General features: G+C 39.2%; 1 protein-coding gene across 2 annotated transcripts in view; it reads right to left on the reverse strand.

Moving 5' to 3' along the window:
* Positions 1 to 12,267, reverse strand: part of LOC116559471 (cadherin-related family member 3-like) — a 24,279-nt gene that overhangs the window by 7,527 nt on the left and 4,485 nt on the right. Inside the window, exons 2-3 of one of the 2 annotated variants that reach the window (XM_032290394.1) lie at positions 5,336 to 5,438; positions 1,729 to 1,827 (exon numbers count right to left, since the gene is read on the reverse strand). In XM_032290394.1, the coding sequence (XP_032146285.1) occupies positions 1,729 to 1,827; positions 5,336 to 5,438 (202 nt within the window). Of the gene's footprint in view, positions 1 to 1,470; positions 1,828 to 5,335; positions 5,439 to 12,267 lie in introns of those variants that run through there. The other variant, XM_032290393.1, reaches the window with a different exon arrangement.

The raw sequence follows: 12,267 nt of genomic DNA on the forward strand, positions 1-12,267 counted from the left end.
TAAAAACACACTACTCTGGCAAGGGGTGTTGATAATGGAGGAAACTGTGCATGTCAGGGGCAGGGAGAATATAGTACATCTCTGTACTTTTCCCTCAATTTTCCTGTGAACCTAAAACTGCTCTAAACAAGAGTCTCTTTTTTGAAAAATGCAAGTCTCTATTTTTAAATCTTGCCTGGTTCTATTAACTTTGGGAGGTCATGGAATCCCTTTTGTAAGTTGATTAGGCTATGGAGCTTTCCCCCAGAGTCTCGAAGCCCATTTTCATACCCTCTGCTGCAGATTTACAATTTACAAGCCAGGAAATGATTAGATGATTGTGAACTATTTAACTTTTCACTCATCATCATGCTCTTTTAACTCTAAAACTCCCTGGAGCTGGAAGATTACACTGTTGACCACCACAGAGAAATGACAGAATATGAAGAAAGGAAAGAAGTTATTGTAACGAGGCTCTATCAATACAAGATTACTCAAAAATCAATATTGAATACTTCCAAAAGTCCATAGATGGGATGGGGAGGGGGTTAAAGGGGACCAGAATCCTGTTTACAATACATTCAATTTATATGTTACTTTTCTGGATTGTCTAGTCATACATTGCAAGATCAAGCCGTATTATATTCCAGAACCAGGGTATAACAGATGTGTCTTTATTTCACAGAGAGGTTAAGAACATCTCCAAAGCTGCATAGTGAGGCAAACAAAAAAATAAAATCCAAATACAGCCCGGGTACAGTGGCTCACACCTGTAATCCCAGCTCTTTGAGAGGTGGAGGCAGGAGGATTGCTGGAGCCTAGGAGTTCAAGACCAGCCTGGCCAACATGGCAAAACCTCATCTCTACAAAAAATACAAAAATTAGCTGGGCATGGTGGTGTGCACCTGTAGTCCCAGCTACTTGGGAGGCTGAGATGGGATGACTGCTTGAACCTGAGAGGTTGGTGCTGCAGTGAGATGTGATTGCACCACTGCACCCCAGTCTAGGCAACAGGGTGAGACTGTGAGAAACAAAGAAAGAACTAAGTTTATTTTATTTTTAATAATAAATATTAATAATAATCAGGTCATCAAATTCCTGCAAATTTAACAATTGGCTTTTGCAAGCCAGTATGATTCAACTCCAGCACACAATTGGTTCCATCCATCCCTTGAAGAATTCAGGTCAAACCTGAAAGTAACGCTGAGGAAAGGATGTGTTCCACTCTTAGATGACAGAATATATCAGTATGACCTCTGCTGTCTCTTCTAAAGTTAACATTCCTTGATCTATACTAACAAATGTGTCCTACTTCATATGCAATTCATGTCTGAGATAGAACCCTGACCAAGACCTTGACTCTGGACATAAAATCAAGACCCCAGATGTTCACGGGGTTGAATTGCATGGACAATGACCACATCATTTCTATCTTCTTTGCATTTAGATCTAATTTAAAGCCAAGGGGGTAGATAAACAGAATAAAACTAATATTGTGTAATTTTTTATTACAAAAATCTTACATCATGAAATTTTAAGTAGGTCTTTGGTGAGCCATCAAGATGATACACTGAAGGTGTTACCAATGAAAAGTGCCTTGTTCTTAAGCATCTAGGATTCCATAATGCTCTCTTATTTGCTTGTATTTTGTAAATGTACATGCTTTTTTTCCATTGACCTCCTCATTTGAAATGTGGTAGGCGTTTCCTTCTGCATGCTTCAACACCATAGACTCGGGGAATCTCTTACCTCCTGATGTTTCCGGAACAGAGAACGAATAGTGTCCAGCTTTAAATACAGGGCTGAAGTCATTGGCAGGAGCAACCTTCACAATGATGGTCACAGTTACTGTAAAATTGAACACTGAATAAATGCTTTGTTGTTATAGTTTTATTCCACAAACAAGCTCCCCATGCCCCCATGAACAGGCTTAGCATGGAATTTTGAAACTGGAATGGGATTCCCTCTCCTCCCAAGTAATCCCTGCTCCCAGATTCTACGTTCTCAAGGAACCCAAATAAATTTTGGTGCTAGCCAAAGCAATTTATTGAAAAATACATAAAGTATTGCATGTCATATTTTATTTTATATAGTAGAAATATGCATGTATTTACATACATCATTTTAAATATATAACTATATATTTCACACAAGATGGTTTATTGTATTTTTCATGGGTACAATCTCCTCCATTAAAGAGTTTGTTGGGGTGTCACTCTCAACCCAGCATATGACATTCTCAATCCTGCTTTTAATATATGTCCTAGAAAGTGGAAGGGAAAGAGACTCAGAAAATCATGTTCAAGGCTCAGCCTTGAACATACACAATTGTTCCTCAGTATACACGGGGATCATTTCCAAGGCCCTGGCATATAACAAAACATGCACATGTGCAAGTTCTGCAGTCAGCTCTGCAGAACCTGTGGATAAAAAAGGTTGGCTCTCTAATATTTGCAGTTTTCGCATACTGAATACTATATTTTGGATCAGCGTTTGGTTGAAAAAATCTGTATATAAATTGACCTTCACAGTTCAAATCCATGTTATTCATGGTTCACCTGTACTCTGAGGCCTTCGACTAGCTTAATTTTTCCAAGGCTCAGTTCCCTCATCAAAGAAATAAAAGGAAGAACATCAATTTCAATCTCCTACATCACAGTGTGGGCATGAAGACAAAATGAGATCATGCCCAAGAAGGTATGTTTAAACTATAAGAGGTTAAGTAAAAAGAAGTTATTAAATTTTATTTACCTAAGCCAAATGTTTGTATAATGTGTGTTATCAAAAATACTCTGTATTTCAGATGAACAAGCTTAAACTATCATAACAAAGTTGTCAAAAAGAAGGAATTTGATGTCCCAACAAAAAAGCAAGAAACTTGCAAACAGGGAACATTTTTAACAGAGGTAAAATAATAATTAACATTTACTGTAAAAGTTGCTGACTTGCCATTGGTATTATTGTTCCCATTTCACAGGCAAGAAAACTGAGGTTCACAGAGTTAAGTTCTTAGACAAAGATCACAAAACTTGTAAGTCACTGAATGAGTATTAAACCAAGCTATGTCCACCAGCATCTCCCAAAATATCTTCATTGAGATGCGAATGTGTCAAATGTAGAATCCTAATTAAACAGTAAAATATTTATTTCTGGCAATACTTCTTCGGCTTTGTAATATGTCACTAGGTATTATAAACATCCAGGTATGCCTTGCTTCTCTAACTTATTTTACCACAGAATTCTTCCTTAGTGGATTATCTTGTAGAATTCATGTTCCAAAGAATGTGGGTATTGCCTCTGCTGAAAATCCATGCCATGTGTGTCAAACAAAAAAATTTAATCTGGGCTTCATAGAACCTTTACTTCAGGGAATCTGTGACATTCATTGTATTTTGGTATGTGTTGTTACGTGCAATTTTCGAGGGATAGGATTCACAGCTCTTAACAGAATCTCAAAGGTGTTCATGCCCTCCAAGAAAGATTAAAAGCACCATTCCACGAAGACAGGCGATTTACATTAAAGCCTCTATATTTCCTACAATGAATGCCATTTATGTGTTGCAAGAGCATATGCCATTTATAGCTCTGCCATGATTTTTACTGTATCCATAAACACTCAAAACTATACTAATTGGCTGGCCTGCAAAAATGTACTGAACCACTTGCGCCGCGTTGCAAGCATCCTTTATTCACATCCTTTGAATGTGTTGGGTGTGAAGAGAACTAGAGAGAACGGGAATTTATTACTGTGAGAAATGTCTTTCCTCTTCAGTATTGGGGAAAGGCTCAAATCTGGTGAGAGAGAAAGATTCTTTTTTGATTAGAAAATCAATGTGAGCAGCTGCAAGGAAAAGTATCCATCCTGAAAGGTCAGTTGGGCTACAATATAGGCTTCTTGCATGAGAACACAAGTTAGCAACAGAGAAACCACAACTAGAATACTTCTGGGCATAATGTCATGCTAAAGTCCCTGTCCCTTAAACATCACCTTTCCACGTGGTTGAGTAATTTAAGTATATAAATCACCTTTGTAGACTTAGCCTCATTAAAACTCTTCTATCAGTGAGTCAAGAGGGACTTAATGAGCCCTAGATGTGTTGCAAACATATTAAGTTTAGCATTAAGTTCCCTTTGGTTGAAAATGTATAGATCATCACTCCACTTTTATCCATCCATGACAGACAAAGCACTGTTTCTCATTGCTCTCTGATGCAATCTCAGAATCCTTTTCAATGATCCAGCAATCACCACCAATGATTCAGACTTCTCACAAGAGAATAAACTCAAATGCCACCCCATTCTAGGCTCTCCTTTACATTCTACTACTAAACTTATGTTTGCAACCCAAACACCCACATCGTATATCTTTGATGCTAACCACCTCCTCGATTACCTATTATCATATTTTCCAAATACAATAGATGCTTGACCTTAATAACAAATGTATCCAGAAAATTTTGAGAATTCCTATTTTCACAAATACCTCTATAGCCAACAAATTCACTCTTAAAATCCTAACACGTAGGTGGATATGTAAATGACCCTTTGGGGCACTTGTATGTTCCGATGTGTAGAATAACAAGCAAAGGGAAGCAGGTGTCAGGTGTTTAAACTGGGCCTCTCTCTAAGTACTCTGCTTTAGATCTATAGCTCCCAATTCAAATATGTACCAAAGAGTGGTTCACAATGAGCAAAACTACGACTGTTAAATCCACAAATACCAAGCATTTTATGATCATACAACCTGGGTGGACTTAATCTCACTGTGCCAAAGACTCATTTTAACACAGGCTGACCCAAAATGGTGGGATAGTTATGAAAAGACCAAATGGCAGAGAGGCGTAACCATGCCCCGCACCTCTGTGAAGGGCCTGAGCTGTGGAACTTGGCAAGTAACTCACAATTTGCTTTAATATGGCTTATATATATATATCATACAAAATAATTCAAATAAAATACTTTTAAAACATCCTATTATCTATATGTTCAGACTACATGTTGCCCAATATCTGGCTCTTTTCAGATGAGAAGTGTCTGGCATTACTAGGCATAAAGTCATTCCAGTGTAAAGCATAAGAGTTAGGCCTACATATCACCTGCCCCTTCTACCTCCAAGGATCTCTAGCCAGAGTGGTATTTACGAATTGCGTATTCCTTAAGGCATTGTTAAGAGGCAAAAGAGACTTCCCAGGTCTAATGAAAACTTCCAACATGAGTCTACCTAATTCTTCCCTTCCTCCTTCACCTAACTTCACAAAACTGCCTCATGTATAATGAATCTTTACATTTTAAAATCTAAATTGAAAAGTCTAAAGCACAGACACTTACTGCTTCTTGAAAAGTTTATCCAGATTACCTGTATGGGAAGGACGTAGGTCATCAAATACTGAAATCATCATTTCATAGGTATGTCCAGCTGCAATTATCTCTGGGTCTTCATAGTCCAGGTTTTTAGCGACCTTGTAAAACAAGATTATTTCAGTAAAAATGACCAAATTTTTTAAATGTACATGTTTTCTGTTTTGATTTTTTAAGATGGGGGTCTCACTATGTTCCTCAGGCTGTTCTCAAATTCCTAGGTTAAACAATCCTCCCACCTTGGTCTTCCAAGTAGCTGGGATTACAGGAATGTGCCCCTGCACACCCACCTAAATGTACATATTTCAAGTAATACACCACTCTGGAAAAGGCAAGCATATCACCATTTTCATTTCACAGGGATGGTATCAGAATATGCCCAAGACTGACACAGACCAACACATAAAAGTAGGTATTTTTGTGAAACAAAGGCACATCTTGGATTTCTTTCCAGTGTAGCTTACTTTTGGACAAAGCATCGCGGCTATGGGTTGTATCTTGTCTTTATTGCATGTTAATGGTGGGTTGTATAATAATGAATAATATATGGGTTGTATCTTTATTGCATGTTAATGGTGTGGCCTTAGGCAAAATATTTAAAAAGATAAAATATTTTGTTTCTTTCCAAACTTCAATGCGGGGAAAAAAGAGAGAAAATATTCTGAATGTACCCTATAAGTGATAAAGCACTATAAAAAATGTAAGTTATTCTTATTATGATGTTTCCTTATCATTTTAAAAATACCTATTGAGTACTAATTATGTTCCAGGTACAGTTGTAGGCACTAGGCATATAGCAGTTAATAAGATAGTCCCCATCAGAGACTTGAAAAGAGCCCTAATTTAGTAGCATGGACATGAATCTCACTTGGCATAAATTGGAATGGATCAATAGGACATCAAGTACCCAGGTGTTCAGGAACAACTATGTTTAAAAAATTTTAGAATCTGACTCATTTGTCCATCCATTCAAGCACATTGAGTACTCACTATGCACCAAGCAGGTGTTGATACACAAAAATAAACCACTTAGAAATGTGTAAAGTTTACAATCTAATAAGACCAACAATGAAGGAGGCAATTACAACAGAGTCTAACAGGTGGCTTGATAGGGAATGTACAATTTATAATGCAAGCCCTTAGCAGGAAAAACTAAGCCAGTTATGGCAATAAAATAAAGCTCTTAGGAATAAGTAACATTTAATATCTGTGGAATAATTATGCAAATATAAAAATAAATTAGAGAGAGATCCAAGCTGGCTGATCACTAGCAGCTCGGGATTGTAGCTCCCAGTGAAAACGCAGAGAACGAGAGGACACCACACTTTCAGACAAATTTTTGTTGCTCACAGACCAGGAGATTCCCAGCGGAGAAGCTCCTTGGGTTGCCAGCGCGACCCTTGTGGCCGGCGTGGCGGTTTTGCTGGTGCCTAGGCGCGGCGGTTCTTGGTGCAGAGTCAGAAAAGCACCATCAATCTTAACGCCGCTGTTTTGGCCGGTGCAGTGGGTTGCTCAGATTCCAGCGCTGGGAATCAACAAGTTGCACGTCCACTCAGAAACCAAATTAGAAAGTCGGTAATTACAAAGACAACAGATGGATAAATTTATAACGAAGGGAAGAAACCAGCCTAAAAAGGCTGAAAATACCCAAAATCAAACGCCTCTCCCTCTACAGGGGATCACATTTCCTCATCAGCAATGGAACAAGGCCTGATGAAGAACGAGTGTGTTCCATTAACAGACGCAGGCTTCAAAAGGTGGGTGATAAGAAACTTCTGTGAGCTAAAAGAACTCGTTCTAACCCGATGCAAAGAAACTAAGAACTTTGAAAAAAGGTTTGACGAAATGCTAATGAGAATAGACAATTTAGAGAGGAATATAAGCGAATTAATGGAGCTGAAAAACACAGCACGAGAACCTTGCGAAGTATGCACAAGTTTTAACGGCTGAATTGATCAAGCAGAAGAAAGGATATCAGAGGTCGAAGACCAACTTAATGAAATAAAACAAGAAGACAAGATTAGAGGAAAAAAGATAAAAAGGAATGACCAAAGTCTCCAAGAAATATGGGACTATGGGCCGGGCGCGGTGGCTCAAGCCTGTAATCCCAGCACTTTGGGAGGCCGAGGCGGGTGGATCACGAGGTCAAGAGATCGAGACCATCCTGGTCAACATGGTGAAACCCCGTCTCTACTAAAATACAAAAAAAAGTTAGCTGGGCATGGTGGCGCATGACTGTAATCCCAGCTACTCAGGAGGCTGAGGCAGGAGAATTGCCTGAACCCAGGAGGCAGAGGTTGCGGTGAGCCAAGATCGCGCCATTGCACTCCAGCCTGGGTAACATGAGTGACACTCCGTCTCAAAAAAAAAAAAAAAAAAGAAGTATGGGACTATGTAAAAAGACCTAATCTACGTTTGATAGGTGTGCCTGAATGTGACGAAGAGAATGAATCCAAGTTGGAAAATACTCTTCAGGATATTATTCAGGAAAACTTTCCCAACCTAGCAAGGCAGGACAATATTCAACTCCAGGTAATACAGAGAACACCACAAAGATATTCCTCAAGAAGACCAACCTCAAGGCACATAATCGTCAGATTCACCAGGGTTGAAATGAAGGAGGAAATACTAAGAGCAGCCAGAGAAAGGTCAGGCTACCCACAAAGGGAAGCCCATCAGACCCACAGCAGATCTCTCAGCAGAAGCCCTACAAGCCAGAAGAGAGTGGGGGCCAATATTCAACATCCTTAAAGAAAAGAACTTTCAACCCAGAATTTCATATCCTGCCAAACTAAGCTTCATAAGCGAAGGAAAAATAAAATATTTTGTGAACAAGCAAATACTCAGAGATTTCATCACCACCAGGCCTGCTTTACAAGCGCTTTTGAAAGAACCACTACACATAGAAAGGAACAACCAATATCAGCCTTTCCAAAAATATACCAAAAAGTAAAGAGCATCAACACAATGAAGAATTTACATCAACTAATGGGCAAAACAGCCAGCTAACATCAAATGGCAGTATTAAACTCACATGTTATTGTTAATCCTAAATTTAAATTGACTAAATCCCCCAATCAAAAGACACAACCAAAACCCATCGGTATACTGCATCCAGATCCATCTCACATGCAAGGATACACAAAGACTCAAAGGGATGGAGAAAGATCTACCAACCAAATGGAGAGCAAAAATAAATAAATAAATAAAAAGGAGGAGTTGCAATTCTCACCTCTGATAAAATAGACTTTAAAGCAACAAAGATTAAAAGAGGCAAAGAAGGACATTACATAACGGTAAAAGGATCAATGCAACAAGAAGAGTTAATGATCCTAAATATATACACACCCAATACAGGAACACCCAGGTACATAAGACTTATAAAGAGACTTAGACTCCCACACAATAATAGTGGGAAACTTCAACATCAATATTAGACAGATCAACGAGACAGAAAATTAACAAGGATATCCAGGACTTGAACTCAGATCCGGAACAAGTAAACTTAATAAACATTTACAGAACTCTCCACTTTAAATACACAAAATATACACTCTTATTAGCACCACATCACGCCTACTTACAGGTTTAAATGAAATATTGGTTGGCTGCTTGTTATCTTCTTCCCTCATTTTTTCCTGTCTCCATTATTAAGCACAATTATTGGTATAAAAGAGGTTTTCAATACCCATTTTTAGGCTGCATTCTAGCCTGGGCAATAAAGCAACACTTCCGTTCTCTCTCCCTCTTCCTTTTCATCTTTCTTCCTCTCCATTCTTTTTTTAAAAAATTATTTATTTATTTATTTATTTTTCTTTCTCTTTTTTTTCTTTCAAAAAAAATAAATAAATTAATTAAAGGGGGGTAATGGTGGAGATAGTTATTCCAATATAAAGTGAACATATGAAGGCCCAAATCATAGCATCATGTTTTCAAAACCTCCATCTTCATCCAAACTTCATTTTAAAAGGTAAGAGTTTAGCATTGTATTTCAAAATGAGTATCAACCCAGGAAATCTCTTGGCTCAGTGCCTAAGCTTCCAAAGTTCACAATATATGCAAAAGCTCAGCTTGTAGCTTATTGAGTTTGCCACGAAAATCTGGGGTTAGGGCCAGAGAAAGAAAAAGGTTACCAATGGTCTCAGCCATGTATTCCATGGTGGCTTCCCCACCATGTGTGGGGAAGGTGCTTGGTGATAAGTGGGTTATGAAACTTAACAAGGATTAGCACTTTGAAATAAAGACCTATGGAAATAGAAGTTAGAAGGAGAGATTTCTTCCATGACAGAATTCCATGCTGGAAAGGAAAAAGAAAACTTACTGTGTCCATCATCTGCCAATGAAAAGTATAATCTCCAGGGGATGTAGAAAAGGGGAGCTGATCAACTGCTCCCAATGCCAGAAGAATGAGCCATTGCCACACACATAGTAACACAGACTTAACTCTAAGGAACTCAGTGTGCTTTTTACCCTTTGATTCATTTCCACAGCTAACTAGGACACAAATTACTTGGTGCTTTTTATTTATTATAAGAAGGAGAAACTGATGGCAGGCAGCAAGGTAGTAAAGAACTTGTCCAAATGCCTTCCAGCAAGACAGCAGAGGACCGCAAAGCCAAGGGAGGATCGCTTGAAGCCAGGAGTTCAGGACCAGCCTATGCAACACAGCAAGATCCTGTCTCTACAAAAAATTTTAAAAATTAGTTGGGTATGGTGGCACATGCCTGTAGTCTTAGCTATTGGGGAGGCTTAGGCAGGACAATCACTTGCGCACAGGAGTTCAAGGCTGTGTGAGCTATGATCACACCACTGTACTTCAGCCTGGGTGACAGAGCAAGACTCTATTTCTAAAAAAAATATTTTTTTAAGACAGCTGAGGAGCCCTGAATTACTCTGCGCTGTCTCAGAGTTCCTCTTGCTGAATCTACCAGCACCATCTTAACTGTGGCCATAAAATGACTCTATCTCTGGAGTTACAGCAACTGGTTCTCACCTGGGTGACATTTTCAGCATTTGGCACTTGCTCAAAGAGTTGTCCAGAACCAACTGGGCCTGAGCTAGGGGCATAACGGATTGTATCAGGAGGCTCATCAAGGTCATGACACAAGAGTTTTGCAACTACTGTATCTTTTGCAATTTCCTCCTTGAGTGTGTGCCTGTTTAATTTTTTAAGAAGAAAAATCCCTTTAGATGGATATTATTTTTAAATATAATGCATTTTCCATAAATATCCACTCATTTGGGTAATGCATGCACGTAGATACCCTATTTATCCTGGAGCAGACATATCAACTTTGGAGTACCATCTAGGAAGCCATTTCCCAAAAGGGTCTATGAATTTGGTAAGACTGTTTTAATTTTCTAGGATTATGTATTTTTTGAACCCAGCTGGGCACTTGTTTGAGATGGGCAGTTGATCAAGAACGTCGCCTCAGTGGAGAAATCTTGAGTGGGAATCAGATAATTCTCTGGGATTTTTCCAACCTGGAATATCTGGATGGTGTGGTCAAGAGAGATAATCCTTACCATTCTGTAGTCACAGTGGATTTATAACTGTGGAAGAACAAATGTTTATTCTTCACCACAATCCTGCAGGGTAAGTACTATTATTATCCCATTTTATAAAGAAAAAACTGAAAACCCAAAGGCTGAAGTAAATCACCAAAGATCACACAGCTGAAAAGGGATAGAACCAGGTCTATGGTTCCAGAATTCAAGCTTTTACCATGTACTTTCAGATTCGGGAAACCCAACTTGCAGTAATAAATAGTCATATAGTTTGGATGTTTGGACCCTCCAAATCTCATTTTGAAATATTATTCCTAATTTTGGGAGATGGGGCCTGGTGGGAGGTGTTTGGGTCATAAAGGTGGATCCCTCATGCACCGTAGGATTGGTGCCACCCAACCAGAGCCAGTTCTCACTCTGGTAGTTCATAGGAGAGCTAGCTGTTTAAAAGGGTGTGACACCTTCACCCCTTTCTTGCTATATGATATACTGGCTTTCCCTTTGCCTTCAGCCATGAGTGAAACCTTCCTAGGCCTCACTCAAAGCCAAGCAGGTGCTGGTACCATGCTTTTTGAACAGGCCTGCAGATCCATGAGCTTATTAAACCTTTTCTTTTACATTACCTAGTCTCAGGTATTCTTTTACAGTGACATAAAATGGACTAACACAAATAGGCCCAACAGGTCATTTCTGAGGACAATGACCTGAGGCTGAACAAGACTCAGTTTGATGATTAACCACATGGCCAGTTGGGCCAATAAATATGGCAATCTCTCTGCTCTCTACCCACTCCGAATACTTGCCCCTGCCCACTCATCTCAGCTCACCTAATGAGGTACCGATCACAGAAAGGTGAGTTGCCATTAATGCCATGGATATAGGCAGTTACTAGAATTGCTGCACACCGCTGGTCACAGTCACAAGCCTTAATGGAGAAGGACTGGACACTTGCAAACCCAGCTCTCTCCACATCAAGGCGTGTAGTAGTAACCACAGTGCCACGCTCTGTAACAAAACAGCACATCCTGCTACAATCTGGCCCATGTTGTCATTTTGAAAATTACTTTATTACATATGTAGCAATGCAAAAGGTAAGGTGAAAATTATACCCCATTCATTAGAATTAAGAAATAGATTCAGGCCAGGTGTAGTGGCTCACGCCTGTAATCCTGGCGCTTTGGAAGGCTCAGGTGGGGAGATCAGTTGATGCCAGAAGCTTGAGAAGCTTGGGCAGAATAGTGAGATCAATCTCTTCAAAAATAAAAATTACAAGTTAGCCATGTGTAGGTGGGTTGATCACTTGTGCCCAGTTCAAGACTACAGTGAGCTGTGATCACACAACTGCACTCCAGCCTGAGCCACAGAGCAAGACACTATCTGAAAGAAAGAAAGAAAGAAAGAAAGAAAGAAAGAAAGAAAGAA

Source organism: Sapajus apella, unplaced genomic scaffold, assembly GCF_009761245.1.
Source record: "Sapajus apella isolate SASKATOON/1434 unplaced genomic scaffold, GSC_monkey_1.0 scaffold23, whole genome shotgun sequence".
Taxonomy (NCBI): Eukaryota; Metazoa; Chordata; class Mammalia; order Primates; family Cebidae; genus Sapajus; species Sapajus apella.